This window comes from Boleophthalmus pectinirostris, unplaced genomic scaffold (genome assembly GCF_026225935.1).
Source record: "Boleophthalmus pectinirostris isolate CB_2022bp ecotype Guang Dong unplaced genomic scaffold, ASM2622593v1 HiC_scaffold_19, whole genome shotgun sequence".
Classification (NCBI taxonomy): Eukaryota; Metazoa; Chordata; class Actinopteri; order Gobiiformes; family Gobiidae; genus Boleophthalmus; species Boleophthalmus pectinirostris.
In genome coordinates, this window is record NW_026571140.1 from 30,014,588 (window position 1) to 30,035,740 (window position 21,153).

General features: G+C 37.5%; 1 protein-coding gene across 1 annotated transcript in view; it reads left to right on the top strand.

Moving 5' to 3' along the window:
• Positions 1–2,623: 2,623 nt before the first annotated feature.
• LOC110173077 (cyclin-dependent kinase-like 5) overlaps positions 2,624–21,153 on the top strand; it is a 34,753-nt gene continuing 16,223 nt past the window's right edge. The window contains 9 exon segments of the mRNA XM_055154765.1: positions 2,624–2,734; positions 5,021–5,141; positions 6,406–6,465; positions 8,162–8,252; positions 12,868–12,970; positions 14,158–14,244; positions 16,159–16,239; positions 17,788–17,963; positions 20,268–20,741. Coding sequence (XP_055010740.1) covers positions 2,639–2,734; positions 5,021–5,141; positions 6,406–6,465; positions 8,162–8,252; positions 12,868–12,970; positions 14,158–14,244; positions 16,159–16,239; positions 17,788–17,963; positions 20,268–20,741 — 1,289 coding nt within the window. The 5' untranslated portion in view covers positions 2,624–2,638.

Here is a 21,153-nt window from a genome sequence, read left to right on the forward strand (position 1 = left end):
CGGTTTAATGCCATACTGTGAAACATTCCAGACAAGGCAATAACATCTCCATCTTTGACGGACACCAGAAAAATTACACAGTGCAGCTTCAAATTCAGTTGTTTATCTCCAAAACAGCGATCGTATGCCCAGAATGTACAAATACCTGGTGTCAAGTCTCAGATCTGATCTACTAGAAGATGCTGAGTATTAATAAACCAAATGAGGGCTGTTATGTTTTTGCTAAAATAACAAAAAACATTATTGGCCTCATTTGTCACACTGCTGTCAGCTGTGTGTTGAGATAAGTGCCTGTTGTGTTGGCTGCCTTCTCATATCTTCTCCTTGTCTCGTCTTCTCAGGAAACCAACGAGCTCGTGGCTATAAAGAAGTTTAAAGACAGTGAGGGTAAGTGAACGCATCACCAAAAGCACAGGTGGTGGAAGTACTTGAAGTGTGCAAGGACTAATACATGGTTAAAATGAATGGAGGGACAGTTACTTTGACTGGACTGGACTGGACCAGATCTAAACCAGGACTAGATTAGAACAGGTCTACATTAGGCTTAAACTGGGCTCAGAGCAGGACCGAACCAAATGTGAGCTCACCCTTCAACAATGATGTTATTTTGTGACTCAGCAAAAACAATTATATGTAAACAAGTTGAATCTTTTATACAGTTTTAAGACCAAAGTAAGAGTTTTAATGAGAGGAGATAAACAAAAATAAAGTAATGGGAGGAATCAAACTTTACAGAGGCTGTTGATTTAATGATATTTGCCATATTTCAAATTAGTTGGGGCCGTTTCCTTTCTTCTATCCATGGGGCTAATTATGGGACAGGTATTTCAAGTTATTATGAGTTTGAATCATTTGAAATATTCACACTACAATGCTTTATGTGGTAAATAAAGTTTTCTGCAAGTTCTGAGAGTTCATACTTCACTATGATTGGTTAATTCCAAGTGTAAAGGCCACCACACCTTACAGGATTTTTCAGTCTTAAATGATTTTTAAACATGCGACAAAAAGTGCACACCACAGACACAAAGAGAATCTTATGAAATTTTAAATCTCTGATCTCAAAGACTTCTGCGGGATATGTCTGCGTACCACTGGCTTTAACACTGTGAGCGCGGTCACATCAGCTCTTTCCTGTCTACAGTAAAACCATTTGCTCTGAGATAGAGGTCTGTGCGGGACAGAATTTTCAGTCCCACTCCCGCCCTCTCCCGCAAAGTATTGTAATTTTCAGTCTTGCTCCCGCCCGGATCTGTCACAGTCGGATGTGTCATCCATCCACGAATCCTGCAAGATGGGGATATTTGCTTTCTTAAGCTCTATCAAACACGGAGAAGAGGAAAGAAATTGTCTAAAATGTGCACGAGACTAGACCACATCCACAAATTTAGGCTCCTTAAAATGTTTTTCTTAATGCCAAATAAAATATTCAGCACAAATGATGTATGATAGACATACATGAATCATTTGTATATTTTACTTTACACTCATATTTAGTTTGCGGGACTGAAGTTTATCATCCCACCTGCACCGCACTGTTTGCGGCGGGTCCTGGGCCTCTCGCAGGAGTGCAGGGCTCTACTTTGACACTCTTAAGTGTGCAAAAAAATTTGAGCACTGCATTTCTAGTTTAGATACAAGACAAAACTGTGTTATTATTATTTGTGAAATGTGTTACAGTACTCCAGATATGTGATTTTTAAAGCATAAAAGATTGGAGATAAAGTCCACAGGAAGTAGAGTCACTATCACTAATCTGCAGCTTCACCTTGATCCGGTGCGGTGTGTGGATGTAAACAGATGTAAACAGACACACGTGAGGAACAACTCTATCCTTTACTTTCAAATAATGCCTCAAACTGGACTAATAGTTCTGTTTTGTGGACTGGATGTCATTATTTGAGGAGGACAATTTCTATGGATAATGTGGATGAGTTGCTGCACCTTAAATATGCCACTTTTTACAAGAGGTGAATGATAAAGTCTTCTCATTTTCACTATATCCTGAGTTTGTATCTTGCTCCTGTTTCCGTCACTCCTCTGCCCCTGACTCTTTGTTTTATTGGCTGTTGTCGTAGCATTGCTGAGGTTTGATGGTTATGATCTGACAGAGCAGATCAGAGTTACACTGACGCCACACATGAGGAGTGCAGCATCTAAAAATTGCACACGAACTCCGGGAGAAGAATTCACAGGCAGAATCAGGCAAATTCTCCTGTAGTGTGTGGGGGCCTTTAGGGAAACGATTCTGTGTTTCAGCGTAGAACTGATTTAAACAGATGAGCACTGGATTATATCACCATGGTATCACCAAAATAGCTAAATCATATCATGGATGAGATCACAACTGTATTTTTTATTACTGTTGCCCAGGCGTAGTTATAATTGTGTTATGTGTAATTATTACTATACAGTCTTACAGATGACACACATTTTATTGCTCTAGATTCCAAGAGTAAGAGAGTCAAAGCACTTCACATGACCCCCCAAAACAACTTAATGACCTGACTTTATCAAACTTCTCCTGTGGTAGAAGCAGATTTGGTGCAGTGGAGCGGTGCCATATTTATCCCTCTCTGTCTGATTAAATGTTACAGAGAATGAAGAGGTCAAGGAGACGACGCTGCGCGAACTCAAGATGCTTCGGACGCTCAGGCAGGAAAACATCGTGGAGCTCAAAGAGGCGTTCAGGAGGAGGGGCAAACTCTATCTGGTCTTTGAGTACGTCGAACGGGTCAGTGCTTTTTATTATTATCTATTTTATCTATAATATCTTATCTTAAAAGTGCACTATGCAACTTTTACGGTGGAAGATCTGCCACCTGCTTAAAGATACTATTATCTAGATTTTTCCACTGCATTAAACAGACTAATCTCCATGGAGACAAGCAGTAACAGGTCAGATCTGTGGAGAGGCTAACCCAGGGGTGGACAAACTTTTTGACTTGTGGGCCACAAAGGGTTTTAAAATTTGACAGAAGGGCCGGACCAGGAGTAGATGGATGGAGTTTTTTGGTAATCCACCTCATAAGAGAAAAAAAATTACATGGGATACGTAGAAAACATATTGAAATATCACATAATTGAAAATCATTACAAAACATTGTAACAAAATATCTGTCTTTCAAGTCCAATGGTATTTACTATTTATTGAAATTAATTTTTAAACACTGAAAATCATCATTATTATTATTCAAGTTCGGTGGGGCAGATTAAAAAGATTAAAGGGCCGCCTATGGCCCCCGGGCCATAGTTTGCCCACCCCTGGGCTAACCCCTTCCAAGTAAGAATGGATGTATTTTTAGCAATAAAAACACATGCTGCTTAGTGAAAAAAAGATTGCTAAGTTTAAAGGAGGGAGGGATTCAAAATTAGGACCACTGCCTAGTAATTAACAGTTCTAAACAAAATAGTATATATTTTAAATGGTGAAAAGTTCTCAAAATGTCACTGATATAAAAAAAGAAGCTGAAACTAAAGAAAGTCTTGAATGTCTATCTCTGTCTCAGTATACCTGCAAAGCATTTAAAATACTAACACTACAACTTATTTTCACCTCATTTTTTTATTTATTTATCTATCTTTTTTTTTATTAATCCATTGCTCTCCCCTGCACCTAAGCTCAGTGCTACAGTAAATGCCACTGCTGTGTGCTATATACAGACTTTCAGTACGACAACTCGGTTAAGCAAAAAACACGTCTCCATGGAAACGTATGAGCAGTGATGTAATGGTATTCCCCACTGTGTTGCCAGGGTTTCCAGCCAACACTTTATTTCTTTGCAACATCTTCTTCCTCCCGCTGCACTACTGTCATTTGGTGTCCTCAGCTTCCTCCCTCCCTACCTCCTTCCCTCTCTCTCATCTTCCCTGTTTCTCTCTATCTCTTATCTTTTTCTCTCTAGGTTATTAAACTACAGCCTGAAGTCAATATTTGTATTTATAGTTTGATGATATTAATATTTTTAACACAATTTATCAAAGATGTACTATGTATTTTTTTCTATGTATGTATGAATAATTATGTACTGTCCAATTTGGAGATTTTATGGTATGGAAATTATCCTGGAGAATTACAAATACAGGTGTTTTATTGCTAACAAAGTCATTGAAGTATATGTTTTGCATTTACCTCACCACAGCTCTGACCTGTAACTTGACCAGGTTGAATCACCTTCCTGTCTCCATAGACCTTTTTCACTATGGCCGGAAGTTCCGCGATGTAGGGTAAACATCACTTGCGTTAATGCTTTTCTATGGCAAAATATCTGTTGGAAATGTCTTGTGTATTTTCCACCAGCTTCATAAATTTGCCCCATCCCCAAATCTTCATCCAACAAGGTCGACATCAAGGTAAGAAAGACGAAAACGTAAAGGCGAATGACGACTAGCACTGGCGAACTACTCCTGAGCAAAACTAACATTATGGTCGTGAATAAAACATAAGTAACTTGTTCACTCAGACTGATTCTGGGATTAAAATTTAAAATCGATTTCATGATGTAGATGTAGATATTTGCATAAACAGAGAGATTTGTGCAGTTATCCAGTTGTGGATAAATTCAGAATATGTCCTTTGTCAATTGAAGATTTAATGTTGGATAGGCAGATTTATGAGGCTGGTGGAAAATACACGAGACATTTCCACAGATATTTTGCCATAGAAAAGCATTAACGTAAGTGACATTTACCCTACATCGCAGCGCTTCCAGCCATTGTGAAAAAGGTCTATGGAGAGATAGGTCATTTCAATGCAGGAACGTGAAACATTTCATGGAGACAAGCAGGTGCAGAGCCTCCAGAAAAATTACATAATTCCCCTTTAATGTATTTATTATGTTAATTCCCCCGCTCTTGTCTTTGGATGGAAAACAATTTTGACTCTTGGTTTTGGCAATTTATCTCTCATCTCTTTCTCACTCACTCACAAGATTATAAAAGAGTGCACATCAAGTATTCTCCAAAAAGTCTGATTACATTTACAAAATATTAAAACTGTCATTTTGTTTTTGTTTATCAGAATATGCTGGAGCTGTTGGAGGAGCTGCCCACCGGAGCCCCCCCTGACAAAGTCCGCAGTTACATTTACCAACTCATCAAAGCCATCAACTGGTGCCACAAGAACGAGATCGTGCACAGAGGTAAGAGCAGATTTTAAACAGCATGTTTTTTTGCTCAAGATTAAAATTGTAATGCATTTGTTTAATTAAGGACAACCTACTCTGCTAGTACATATTAATACCAATACTACATCAATTATTCGACTTGCGTGTCCTGAAATATTCTGCTTTCACCTAACACCTCTCCGCCTACTTCCCTAAACGAATCTGTGTGTGTTTTGTTTTTGTTTTTTTTTAATCTTCAATAAAAACACATAAATTAAAATCCACTTCTTGCTAGGGTGAAATGCAACTCTATTCTGCACCGTAAATAGGACGTTAATGATACCCATTTCAAAGCAATTTTTGACCAATTTTCCAGTTTACAATGACTTAGACTTAGACTTAGACAAACTGTATTGATCTACAAGAGAAATTATTTGGACATGGTAGCTTACTCATCACAATATAATTTAATAACAAAGAATAAAAACTATAAATGGTAATAATAAATTCTAAAAAAAGATAGCAAGAGACAGCTGTCAAATAAGGCATAATTATATAAATGTATATGTACAGGTCAAAATAACATAGAAAAATAAGTAATTAAATATAAAATCTTGTGGGAAGACAGGACATAAGGTTATTTGAGAGAATGTAAAGTGATCATCTATAGTTTTATACTCTTCAGTGTTGGTTAAAGGTCCTATATTACACAAAATTGACTCTTGTGAGCTTTAAGTCATGTTATAATGCTATTATCTCCTCAAAAACAAGAAGTTGTGTTTTGTTTCATGCACACACACTTGAGTAAACCTTTATATTATTATGTTTGCATCGCCAAAGCTCAAAATGCTCTGTTCCTTCTTGTGATTCGTGAAGCTGTAGTTTTCAAGTTACCAGCTACATTTTACTGTTTATTCAGTAAAGGTTGGCAATCCAGGGCTGTCATTATCTAAACGATTTTAGTGACGGTGTATGAAGTTTAAAAACACAGTGGAGCGCTTTCTGTACCACATGACATTAAACAGTGGAAGTGTTTTCCATTTGAGAGAAGAACTCAATTTAAATATGCATGCTAAATTGTGTGTAAAACATGTGTGAATGAAACAAAACACAACTCCGAGTATGTTTTGATGAGAAAACAACATTATAATCTAGATCAGAAAATAGTGTAATATGGGCCCTTTAAAGGTCATACATTAGCAACTTTATCTCCTGATTTTACTTTACAGCTGTTTCTATATTTAGATTATGTCAGCAGATGCTTTTCAATCTCTTAGTGACAAGTTTGTGCCTTCTGCAGATATTAAACCGGAGAATTTGTTGATCAGCTCTGAAGACGTCCTCAAACTCTGTGACTTTGGTGAGTCCTTGGTTCAGTTTTTGTGTGTGTGTGTGTGTTTGCGTGTGTATGTGTGTCTGTGGATGTGTGTGCTGCTGTCATCCTGGTTCGATCCATTGTGTCTTTGTCAAATAAATGTAATTGACTGTTAAATCAAGGTGTTGGTGAAAGAGGGAGGAGAAAGAAGAGAGGAGAGAGAGAAAGAAAGCGAGAGAGAAATGGAGATAGAGAGTTGTTTTGGCAGGGACCCATCAGTTATTACAGAGTGCTGTTTGGATCTATAATATTACATTGTTCTCTCCTTTTGTCTTTCCCCTCTGAGCAAAATAGTGTTACTGCAGTGACTTTGTTTTGTCTTTCCTGATACAACTCTCGCTCTTTCTCTCTCTCTATCCACTCTTCACCAGCTCAGAGATTACTTGTATAATGTATATTTTTCTGTATTTTTCTGCAATCAATAATTTGGATTGATTAGGGAGTGACTGAAAATAGCATTTGTTTTCTTAAAGCACAACAAAGCTGATCCAATTGTTTTAACTTTGCATAATATTTGTTTATCCTTCAGGTAACTATGAACATAACTGTGTAAATTAAGCTTTAGTCATCATTGCCAGTAATCTTACTGCAATTTTACTAACCCAGTTCATTTTTTTTAAATTGCCATATCAAACACTTGCACATTTTATTAAAAGTATAATATTCCTACAGCCTTGAAATTGCTGCGCTGAAGTGGTTATGCTTATAAAAACTGCTAGAATGCAATGAATTAACTTCTGTTCTAATGATATGTACCCCTCAAAACCTGGAGCTTTAAACCTATCATGGCAAAAGTGTCACAATTTATGACAAATATATGACAGTGGGGCGCCAGTGGCAAAAACTGTTGTTGTGTCCTTAGGCAAGACACTTCACCCACATTGCCTAGTATGAAAGTGGTGTGTGCATGAGTGATGGTGGTGGTTGGAGGGGCCGATGACGCCGATTGGCATGACAGCCGCGCTTCCGTCAGTATGCCCCAGGGCAGCTGTGTTTACAATAGTAGCTTATCATCACCGGGTATGAAGAAAAAGAATAATGAGTCTATAAAATGCTCTGTAAAGCGTCTTTGTGACATATGTCTGTGAAAAGCACTATATAAATAAAGACTTACTTACTTACTTACAGATTACATACTGTAAGTCTATACTTCCTCTGCAGGTACATACACAATAATAATGATTTCAATTATGAACCAAATATTCATAATTTTTACCCTAATCAAACAGTATTTTATTGGTTTATCCCTGTTCTTACCTCTTGTCAAATGCATCCACACTGTATTCTTTCTTCCATATTTCTCAGGCCATACAGTTGGATGGGTCCATGTTCAAAAATCACACTTTAATTAGGTTTGCATATTTGGCTGCTGTGTTGGAGCTTGTGACTCAGGCGGGGTGAGACTTGTTTGTTATTCACTGTTGGAGCTTTGGCTTTCTGTTTATTGTGATTTTTATGTTAAAAATGGACCGGGGCTGCACCAGTTACCCAGCCAGCCCCACTTAACTCATTACTGTGACCACGTTGTCATACGAGCTGTCCAAACAAGCCTACTGTTGGTTACACAGCCGCTCAGCTAATTAAAGACATGTTTTTTTACTGTGGAAAAGCTGCTAATTGGGCCGTATCAGATCAGTAGAAATTAATAAGCAAGTATTTATAATTGGTTATCATTTTGTAGGTTTTGCTCGTAATCTCTCAGAAGGAACTGATGCCAACTACACAGAGTACGTGGCTACAAGATGGTACCGCTCACCAGAACTGCTGCTGGGGTAAGTCTATATTTTATGAATGGGGGAATGTAAGCCTGGCCAAGAATGGAGAGTTCATTTCTTGTGGATGAATAAAAATGGGTGCACATCAGATCACATTACTACACATTGCAGAGCATATTTTTATTACTTTGTTTCTATATTTTATTTTTTCTTGTGCATATTACATTTATTATTATCATTTATAGTTTTTCTCTTTGTTATTATAATATATTATGATGTGTGAGCTACTATGACCAAATAATTTCCCTTGTGGACTAGTAACGTTCATCTAGTTTAGTTTATTTGTTTATTTATCATGTACAATGCACATAAAAACATTGATCTACACAAAGAAGTCATATGTTTGTGCTATATTGTGTTATAGCAAAATTGGTCATTTCCACCTTCAGTCCCTGGACAGGTTGATGTCATAAATAAAATATAATGTATATTGATGCAATCATTCATCCAGTCAATCAATAAGTAAAACTAGTCCCATTCAGTCTCAGTTACCACATCCATACACTATTTACAGTTCTTATTGCTGCATTGATACAGGGCAGATTAATGTGTACAGGTTTGTTTGGTTAAAAGCCATTGTTTCCAGGCGTGCAAACATTTCATAATTTGTACTTAAATTAAATTAATAAATTAAATTTGTACCTAAATAATTTCATGTGGGAGGGTGCTCCAGAGGCTTATGGTCCAGTAGGAGAATGATGATTGACCAAATAGGTTCTACATCTTGAAACACTACACTATACACTACCTGTCTAAATCTAAGTTCATCTAAGTCTAACCCTAGAATACTAATGTGTGAGTCTCCTTGAGTTCAGATGTGTCAGATTATACAGGTGGATTAGCCAATCAGGGACATGCATGGTCTGTCTGTACAGTGTTTCCTGCAGCACTTTGTAGTTAAAGTGGCCAACTTGACAACAAGTGGCCCCCGCCTTGACTACATCCCTCCAAACCACATCTCACATTCTCACAAAACTACAGTCTTTGCACGGAATCTCCGCACACCTCTCTCACACTTTTTTGGCAACACTGCCTTGCCTAACAAATTTTCTGTGGGAAACACTGCTGTACCAAAACAAATATGGCGCTTACTATAGACTATATATATAAATGGAAATAGCTAACCTGCTAGGCTACTAAATTCCAAATAGAAAGTGAGGACGGGTGCATTTCTGGCTCCATCGACTCCAATTTACTTTGCGTTGAAACAACATCCACCCTCTCTATGTAACTGCTACTGTCAGGTTTATCATTTTGATCTTAAAATGCTCGCTTTACATGATCCTACTGTTTTTATTTCACAGATTTGTTCATAAATAAATTCCTATTCCTAATAAGGATCTTTCCTCCAAATTCACCTCTATAACTGCTTGCCCCATGAGCTTAATTTGACTGTAGGTCAACGTTATGTTTGACGTCACACTCTCTTATTCCACTTCTTTAAACAGTTTATGCTTTTTACAAGAAAAAAATTAAGGGGAAAAATATCACAGATCACAAAAGACTGAAAAACATCACAAATTTCTGCAAAATCACTGAGCGAAGCACTAAACTGATAGGTGACCAACAAGCTCTATTGTTTCTCATGCGTCACTGAAATAAACAAATCTGAAACATGTTTGGTTTTGGCTGGAGATGCGACAAAGGGAGTGGGATTCAGACTGATATCCATTTATATAAAAAATACATTTGGGTTTGTGGTGTAAGTGCTGTTGTTCAGAAAAGTGCAGATTATAGCCATGAAAAAGAACACCAAGATATGATTACAAAAAAGTCTTCTCTTAAGTTTGATCTATTTTCAAAATACAAAGTCCTTTATTAGTGGCTTGGCCTTTATTAAATTATATATATGGCTGCTCCGATTTATAGGCAGTGTTGGGGAGTAACAGATTGTACCGGAGTTACGTAATCAGAGTACAAATTATGAGTAACTGTATTCAGTTACAGTTACTGTTTCAGTGAGAGGTAATTGGATTACAGTTACTTTGTTGAAATAAATGGATTATAGTGTGGTGTTTTCCTGTTTTCACATTTTGGGCTATATCCCACCTTTTTTTTTTTCCTTTTGTTTTTCCTTTTTTTTTTCGGTAATTCCACTCATTGCTGGAAACTAAACCAGGTCTAAACCAGGTCTAAACCAGGACTAAAACCAGGATTAAAACCAGGATTAAAACCAGGACTAAAACCAGGACTAAACTAGATCTAAACCCAGACTAAAACAGGTCTAAACCAGGACTTAAACCAGGATTAAACTAGATCTAAACCAGGTCTAAACTAGGTCTAAACCAAGACTAAAACAGGACTAAAACAGGACTAAACCTGGACTAAACCCGGACTAAACCAGGACTAAAACAGGATTTAACAGGACTAAATCATGCTGCGCGGACGTGTCTCCTCGTCTTCTATCAATAATATTTTTAATACGGTTGAGTAAAGTCTGGGCTTTTTATTTTCTTTTATCAGACAAAGCATCTTATATTATGATATCGTAGTCTTTGCTTCTCTACAGCAAATCAAGTAATCCAAAGTATTCAGATTACGTTACTCACTTTAAGTAATTTAATGGATTACATTACAAACTACATTTTGGTGCATGTAATCTGTAATCTGTAGGGGAATACATTTCAAAAGTAACCTTCCCAACACTGTTTATAGGGCATTTCAAATAATATTAATAAATGAATTAAGTAAAATGTATTTAAAATTAAAGGTACATTGTGTAACATTTCTACTAGGGTGGGGGTCTGTCATATGCTCTATGTGTGCATTTAGTTAATTTTGTGTGTTATCATTGCTCAAAAAGCCCTTGACAAAACATACGTACTATAATTTTCAGATTTAATTCATCTTGTCTCCATGGAGATACATAAGTTTAATGCCATTCTGTGGAACATTGCAGACAAAGTAATAACATCTCCAAGCAGTTTGTGTACTCTCCACCAGAGAAGTTATGCTGTGCCGTAACATTTTAATATGTGAGATTCTCAGTCTTGCATTTTATTTGTTCCACTTTTTGTCTGTATACTTAACTCTTACTGTAGCATACACTTACGTACTCGTGTTCTTGCCTTTCTTTTCCCCTCTGTTGCATGGAGTGTTTGTCCGTTGATTCTTGGCCGCAGGATCGGCACTAGCCTCTGCGCTGAAGCTGTAGCCTGATTTAGTAATGCCTTGGAACATTTATCGAGACGTTTGTTTGAATGCCGCCCACTCGCTCCTCTCCCTCTCTCCCTCTCTCTCTCTGCCATGATGGAGCCAGATCTTTCACACGTTCACCCCAGCTACACATTATAGACCAGTGACCGCAGCACTCACACAGCCTATACAGTGTGAACTAGTTACTGGGCTGATTCTTTTGTCGACTCAAGGTTCTGAGTCTTATATGGGCTAAAAATTTTGTATTTCCCAACCTTTTACACCACAGCAGGTATTAGCCATCTTTAACAGGAGTATTCCACATTTAAAAAGCCAGCATGTCACTTTTAGCCAAAAAATACACTAAAATAAAAGCATGGATTTTTCATTTTGGATGTTTTTATTGCACTGAAAAAAATACAAAAACCTTCTTACTGTGAGTGACTTTGCATCTCCATAAGGACGACTCTGACTTGGCCTGGTTGTCTCCATGGAAATGTCATTCCTTTGGCTATAATCTTCTACTGCAGGGGTCCCCAACGCCCGGCCTGAAGACCAGCACCGAGCTGTGGGCCGTTTAGTACCGGGCTGCGAAAGCTTGAACCCCCCCCCCTTCAATGCACCCATATGCCACGTCTCTAAACCACACTCTAAAACCAGGACTAAACCAGAATTAAAACCAGAACTTAACCAGAACTAAAACGAGGTCTAAACCAGGTATAAACCAGGTATAAACCAGGTCTAAAACCAGGTCTAAACCAGGTCCAAAACCAGGACTAAACTAGGACTAAAACAGGATTTAACCAGGACTAAATCAGGTCTTAACCAGGTCTAAACCAGGTCTAAACCAGGTCTAAACCAGGACTAAACCAGGTCTAACCTAGGACTAAACCAGGTCTAAACCAGGTCTAAACCAGGACTAAACCAGGACTAAACCAGGTCTAAAAAAGGTCTAAACCAGGTCTAAACCAGATCTAAACCAGGACTAATCCAGGTTTAAACCAGGTCTAAACCAGGACAAAACCAGGACAAAAACAGGATTTAACCAGGACAAAGCCATGCCGTGTGGACCACACACTGCTCCTCCTCACACTTTGCTTCTTCTATGCGCCCCCCACCCGGTCCGCAAAATATTGTCAGACATAAAACCGCAAAAAAGGTTGGGGACCACTGTTCAACTGTATGTAACTCTCTGTAACTCTCTTATCTCCATGGGGAATGTTCCAGAGTATGGCTTTAACTTTGTATTCATATGGAATCATACAGGTGAAGTGCCATCTCCAGAAAGTTACACAATGTTGGTTTGAATTAGGGTTTTATTATGTTATGGGCCCAGCTAATGTTTGCATCTGGTTTTGTGCATCAAACATTTTTACATTTGTGTGTTTAGAGAAAGTTAACTGCTGTGAGGTTGACATTTCACCATTGATTAAAATGACTGGTAAATTGGTAATTCCTGTCTTGTTGCTTGTCTCAGGGCTCCCTACGGAAAGGCCGTGGACATGTGGTCTGTGGGATGTATCCTGGGAGAACTGAGTGATGGCCAGCCTCTGTTCCCCGGAGAGAGCGAGATCGATCAGGTGTGTGCGACCAAATACTGGTACAATTAAACTAAAGACACACTGTTTAAAGTTCAATACTGTTTAAACTTCAATACTGCTTAAGCTAATTGTCAAGGGAAGTTGTTTTAGTTTGTTAAAGGAGACTCAGGTTAAGTACAAAAAATAAAAAACAATTCTACAACATCGGTTTCAGAGTAATGAGAATCTCGCAACAATTTAAAACTAAATATTATTTCTTCTGAATGGATTAAAAGTCCTCAAACTGAGCCTGAAATCCATGAGTACGTTTATCACAAAGTTTAAAGGCAAGATTATGTGAAAGGAAAGTCTGAACATTTAAAACAACTTCAATTGGTAAATGAAACAAGCACAAAAAAATAGAAAAAATATTGTACACATATCCATGGGTTTCAGAATTATGAAAAATTAGGACAGCTGCCAAAGAACATTAACAATTTAAACCTAAATATTATATCTTTCTTATGTGAAGTCTTCAAAATGTTGCATATAATGAGAAGCTATGAATGAAACCTATGAATACATTTAATTTTTCTGAGTACTAAAGTGAAACAACTGCACAGGTTTCAAACTGCATTACTTTATCCTGTATATATTTCCATCTGACATATTTAGTTTAGTTTATGTTAATTAATCGTATGAGTGACACATTGAATTTCAGGACAAAAACAATTTATTAACTTTTTACTTTACCCTACTTTACTTTTTACTTTACTTTATTATTTTTTTGTTTTCAAAGAATTTCTCAATCTCTATTAATGAACATTGAAACATTTAAAGATCCTATATTATACAAAATTGACTCTCGTGAGGTTTAAGTCATGATATAATGCTTCTACGTCAACAAAAACATACCTGGAGTTGTGTTTGAGTAATCTTTTTATTAGTCTGTCTACATCTTCAAAACTCAAAATAATGCCCTGCTTCACCTTATGATGTCGTCTTGTGGTAGTTTTCAGGTTAACAGCTCCTTTTACCTAGAAAGAGTAGAAAGTAGAGAATATAGGACGTTTAACATTTAAAAAAAAAAAAAAGTCCTTTCATTCCTTTATTTCTGCACATCGCTTATAGAAATCTTGTATCAAATGACTCTATTGAAGCTCGGTCTCTGGTCCATTTGATGTACCATTTTCTGTACATTTATGAGGTCTGCTTTGTGCACTAATTGCGTGTAATTTTGCCAACAGCTCTTCACCATTCAGAAGGTCCTGGGTCCACTTCCTGCAGAACAAATGAAGCTTTTCTACAACAACCCTCGATTCCACGGCATCAGGGTAATTTTATCTCCATTACCTCACTATGAAGGACTCATGATGTCATTGCATTTGAAAGCTCCTATAGAGAGAGGATGAGATGAAGGCCCGCTCTTATCTGCATGAAACAAATTAAAGGGCTCATTTTATGCTATTTTCTGATCTGTTATAATGTTGTTTCCTCATCAAAAACCTGGAATTGTGTTTTGTTTCATTCACTAACCCTACATATTTAGGCTGAGTTCTTCTCTCAAACAGAAAACACTTTGTTCCACCTTATGTCATGTGGTAATAAAGAAAGCAGAGGTCTGCGTGGGACAGAATTTTCAGTCCTGCTCCTGCCCGCACCCTTATTGTGCAGTCCCACTCCTGCCAGTGCCCGCAAAGAATTGTAATTTTCATTCCTGCTCCCGCCAGCATCTGCGATATTTTGCCACGCTCCCACCCATAAATCCCGCAGGATGGGGACGTTCGCTTTCTTAAGATCTATCAAACACGGAGAAGCGTTATGGAATTGTCTAAAATGTGCACAAGATTAGACCACGTCCGCAAATTCAGGTTGCATAAAATGTTTTTATTGATGCCAAATAAAATATCCAGCACAAATTGTGTAGAATAGTCATACATGAATCATTTGTATATTTTACTTTACACTCATGTTTTGCTCCTACATTGTCCAGTCCTGCTCCTGCACATGCCCGCAATGAGCTTTCAAAATGTGTCCCACGCCGCAATCTTTTACATCAAGTCTCTCGTTGGGGGACCCACAGGCCTCCTGCAGGGCTCTAACAGAAAGTGCTTTACTGTGTTTTTAAACTCCATACACCTTCAGTAGAATCATTTGGATGATTTCAACCCTGGAATGGCCAATCTCTACTGAACTAAAGGTAAAAAGTAGATGTTAACTTGAAAACTCTTCATGACATCACAAGGTGGAACAGAGCATTTTGAGCTTTGGAGAGGAACACAGTCTGTTAAAAGAGGATTAGTCAAACTTGTGTGAATGTAACAAAACGCAATCCCGGGTATGTTTTTGATGACAACATTCTAGGAGTCAATTTTGCCTAATACAGGACCTTTAAATGTATAATTTGTTTCCGTAGTTTTTTTTTTTTTTTGTTTTGTTTTTTTGGTTTTTTGACGCTCTCAGTCTCCTGTCCCTTTGCTCCACATGCTAAGTCACCCCCCCTACAGAGTGCTACCACAACAGCTTGACAAGACATAAAAATACTGTAATTAGCTGTAGACAGTGTGCAGCGGTTTATTTAGTCACAAAGTGTTTCTTTTACAATATACTCTCTGGGGAAAAACACAAAATGTTCTATTACTAATTACTAATCAGGTACCCCAGTATTTGTAAAAATAATTTATTGTGATTTCACTGACAAATGATTGCGATTCATGTTTTAATTATAGGATTCTGTTCAAAGTATTGACAAAAAGAGTGAAATATGACCTGGCACACTCATACATGAATCACATTTCAGAACATTTGTACAGATCTAAACTGACAGAATATTATACTGTTTATGGAGGAAATTATGGTTCTTCAAAAACTGCAACCTTTGTGATTTGCTCTTTGCGTTCATTTTAAATTGAGATTTTGATTCAGTAGTGATTAATCTTGCAGCCGTATGCCTCAGAATTGCAACATAGATGTAACATAATAAAATAATTACAGTGAAAATGGCCACTACTATCCATCCCCAGCACTTAGTCCTCCTCTTTCGTCTCCAGTGGCAGCTTTCCCAGTGCCAAATAGCCGGGTATGACTCATGAGAAAGATAGGTGGTTGGTGTTGGGTTTAGCAGCTACAGAAAATACCCAGAAGGCTTAGCGGCGTGGTGCGTGAAAGAATGTTTGAACCAATGAATCTGCTGTGAAATTATCCTAAATTTTTGTGTTTTTTTTTTCTGTTTCTGTATTTCATGCCAGTTTCCTTCAGTAACTCATCCACAGACTTTGGAGAGGAGGTACCAGGGAATCATGAGTGGTCTGATGTTGGATTTGATGAAGGTAAAAGCAACAGACATTACAAATATGCAGTTTATGTGAAATAAGCTTTATAAAATTATTTACAGCAGTGGTTGCAACCATTTTTTTCTCTTTATTTATGTATTTATTTATCTTAGTTTCCTCTTTTGTTGTTTTGCATTACATAATTTAGTCTTGAAGTCAACTGTCCATAATAATTATTAGATCTTTCATTTTAGATTAGTTATAATTACATATGTTTATGTTTATTTGTATGTGTATTTGTTTACAATGTTTTTTACTTCTATGTGCAAAATAAATATAATTTAATCTAAGGATATTTTCACTTTATCTCAGATACAACTGCTCTCTAGAAATTATATGCATCAGCTCATCATGCTAGATCTTATCATTTATGTTTTAAGCCGACTCTTTACCATTATGTGTTGACACCTTCAACATTACCAAATATCACCCAAGACAATATTTGGCTTTCTGGGTACAAACAGATCTAAACTCAGATTATAATCAGGTCTATGTTCAGTTGAAAATGAGTCTAGACCAGGACTAAAGTGAGACTAAATTATGAAGGAAGTATTTCTAAATAATATTATCCCAAAGGAGGACAAAATATAGATAGATTTGTCTCTTAAAAAAATATCCATAATTTCCAGAAGTACCACCAGATGCCGCTAGCTTGATTCCACTTCATGGAAACAATCTGACCTTGCAACATTAGGATTCATTCGCTCGACGTAGGCGGGTACTTTTTTCATTTAACCAACCACTGCTGTTTGGTCGTGACATATGTAATGCACCAAATCCCGTAGGAAGAAGGGCTATAATGTCTTTCCCCTTGATCAAATTCACCAAACATTCTCTATAAATCCTCGATCTCAGGAATTGTTGCCAACACAGAATGTACGGCTTTGTCTACATCCATCTCGACCGCTTTGTTTTGCTGTTGTGCTGAGTTTGACGTCATGGCTTCATAGCTCTTCGCTGATTGGCCGGTGCGCAGTCTACAATGTCCGGTGGGCAAACCGTCTAGTGTATTCTGATTTCTGACCTAGTCTCTGGAGAGAAATGAAATTGAGTGGAGACACGAAGTGGCGTCAGCCTGGCTAAGATGCAGCACCACAGATTGACAAACTCTGTTCTTAGATTTAGATTTATTGAAGATTAACTTGGTACAAAACAGCTTTACATGCTTATCTTGAAATGTGCCAATCATAACATCAGAAACAAGTTCAAACATTGCCAAACTAAGCTAACATTATAAATATACAAAATCTAAACAAGATTCAAGTAAACTGATCCATTCCACTTTATTTGTAGAGCACATTTCTTAAACAGACCGTTTCCAAAGTGCTGCACAAATTCAAAGTAACAACAATAATTATATGATATTAAAAAATAAATGCTCAGATTTAAATAAAACCATAAAATAACAATAAATAAATAAAGTCAATACAACAAGTTTTAAATAAATAAAAGACACAGAGGACTATACACAACTTAAAAAGCCAGAGAATAAAAGTGGGTCTTAAGACTTATTAAACCTCTTTGTGATTGTGTTCTGTCCCTCAGAACCTGCTGCTATTGAACCCAACCGAGCGTTACCTGACAGACCAGAGCCTGAACCACCCTGTGTTCCAGCCTCTGAGGCAGGTGGAGCGAGAGAGACCACCCCCCGCCTCCCCAAACCCCCCACGCTCCTCGAAGAGAAAAACCCACCACCACGGGGAGAACACTGTCCCAACCAGGTCGGACTATCCTCACATCATCTTTGCACTGTTTCCTTATGACCTCCTTTACCTGTACATATACATTTACATAATTATGCCTTATCTGACACCAGTCTCTTGCTATTTTTACTACTTAATTAGAATTCATTATTACCATTTATATTGTTGCACTTTGTTATTATAATATATTGTGATGTTTGAGCTACTATGTACAAGTAATTTCTCAGTAAATTCCCCTTTGGGGCAAGTTTTTCCTGTTAATTACATTGTACTTTGCCATGAAATAGTCAGAAATGTTGAACCTGATTATTTACTTTAGTGATTAGATCAAGAACTCACTTAAAACTACATAAGATACATAAACCTTTATTTGTTCAATAAGTGGGAAATTCTAACGCTACAAACACTATTATGTAAATTGTAGAATGAGTTCCTATGGATGTATTTACAGTGTTGATACTTTGCAGTAACATCGTGCAGAGGTGGGGGGGTCTGCATTTATACATATGCGAAATGTTTAGCAGTTACCATGGTGACACAATGCACACATTCACTTTAACACTGACAAAAAGTTTTTAGATAGTGTGAAAACGCAAGAAAAAATACAAAATGGATTTATACAATACATTTTCAAGAGCTGTGCTCATCAGTCTCTAGGCTGTGGGTATGGTGTGTTACAGAGAGATTTAATATAATGTATTTTCCTTCTGTCTTCCTTGCTAACATAGACCAACATGGCAGGACAGTGTTCAACTCGTCTTTATTCTGCAATTTGTTCACACTCTCTCTCTCTCTCGTGCACAATGCGCTCCACCGAAACAACAATAGAACCAACACTATTCTGCAGAACGCAACATAATATAATAATATGAATTGTTAATAAAAGAAATGCAAACTTAAATTAATTATTCAAAATAATATACAAAATCCAAAAATAAAATAATACGTGTCAAATAAATCAAAGGTTACAATTGTTTGATTTTCAACAATCCAATCGACCTTTATTTGTATAGCACATTTTATAAACAAGACAAGTTTCCAAAGTGCTTCACATAGCAGTGTAAAACGTTTTACTTAAAAAAAAAAAAAAAAAAAATCTGCTGAATTATGTTTCAACCACGAGGAAACTAATAGAATCAATAAATAAAATCAATCAACAAAAATAATCAAATCAATACATAAAAGCAGTACTAAAAAAATAAAAACAAAAAGCTGAGTGTGACTACCTAAAAAACTGTTGGGTAATGCTGCGTAACTAGTTTATGACCGTAATGTTATTAGAGAGTTTAACTGCACAAAATGAGCTACCTGTTGTAGTTTCAATTTAGCTGGGTCAGTTCTTTCAGGTGAAACTGTGAAAAAAAAAAAAAAAAAAAGATCAGCTTAAGGGCTAACTTGAGTACTAGATCTTCAGATGCAGTGCTTCCAGTTCAGATTCATACCCCCAGGGAATGTTCAGGACATCAGAAGCAAAGTATCAATATAGACAAGAATAAACACCAGATAAAAGTCTAATAATACCTTGGATACTGCTTTATATTGCAACGTTCATTCACTCCTAGTTCCTAAATTACACTGTTAAAAAAGCTCCTGCAACCACAAGTCCCCTGGGGTCTCCTGACAGAATCATTTATATATATATATATATATATATATATATATATATATATATATAGATTCTACTGGGCCTGTTCTAGTCCTTATTTTACCTTTTCTCAAAATGGGATAACTTCATTTTAGTTCAGTCCACTCAGCTAAAGGCAAGGCAAGTTTATGTTGTATAGCACCATTTGTACATAAAGTAATTCAAAGTGCTTTACAGAATAAGAAATAGATTAAAATCACAATACAAACAAATCAAAACATAAATAATCATCATAAAATTAAAAAGAGAGAGACACATTTAAGAGAAGGATGTGGAATGAAAAATGAAAACTAAAGCTGAAGGTGCATTGTGTAATTTTTCAGTGAACTGTCCATCACCTGCTTGTCTCTAATGAGATTTTGTTGCTATAATCTGGAAAATTTTTAAATATTGTAACAGATAAGAAGGTGAAAATATGTTTGTGACGGTCTTTTGGATTATGGTAATGTCTTACTCTGGAACATTCCAGTCAAAGCAATACCATGTCGCAATATCGGTCCCCCCACCCAACCAGTAAAGTTACAGTTATAGTGCACTTTTATGTCATAATGCAGACCAGTTCTAGCCCTCAGTTTAGTCCCAGTCCTGATTCATTTGTGTTTTACTATAGTCATTATTTAAAACAAGTGGTACTTCTAAAGCCAAATGTATTCTGCTGTATTTTTATGTCCCATTAGGAGCCACAGTAAGAGCACCTCTCATCGCCGCTCCAACAGCAAAGAGTGTTCCAGCCTGCCTCGTCACGGCGACCTCCATCACCTCGGCAACGACAACTTCCTCAACGGCAACAAGGGGGCGCCGACGAGCCTGAGCCCCACCCTGCACCCCAAAACCCAGTACCTGTCCCAAACTCTGAACCGCACGGCCTCCTCCAGCAAAGACCTGATCAATAACAATATACTGCCACACCTGCTCAGCCCCAAAGACAAGACTAAAGAGTTTGACTTCAACTTGGGACCGTCACCGAAACTCTCCGATCCGGGACATGCAGCGAAGTACGGACACGCGAAAACTGGGTCATCGCGGGTCCAGCAGCAGCAGCCCCAGCCCCAGCCTCAGCAGCAGGCGGGGAGGCACACGTTTCTGGAGGGGAAAACCAACACACTCCAGTCTGCTCCAGATAAACACGGCCGACATGGACACACTCAGAGGTGGGCAGTTAGATACTTGAATAAACTGTAGTAGTAGGAGTAGAAGTAGTAGTAGTAGTAGTAGTAGTAGTAGTAGTAGTAGTAGTAGTAGTAGTAGTAGTAGTAGTAGCGGAGTCCTGCACGGGTCCATTTTTGGAGACCCGCAGCCGCCCGCACTCGCACAGTACAGCACCACACCTGCCGAACCTGTGATTTTATCAAAGTTAAACCCGCACCCTCCTGAACCCATTAACATTCCACCTGTTACCCCCCCATGCCCGTGATAAATCATACACAGATTAAAAGCATTCTAACTGAAGCATCCATCAGAATTTGAATTGAAAAGTTACGACTTACAATCACGAAATGAAACGCCACACACGCCATGGACTGAACCAAGACTAAACCAGGTCTAATCTTGGACTAACCCAGG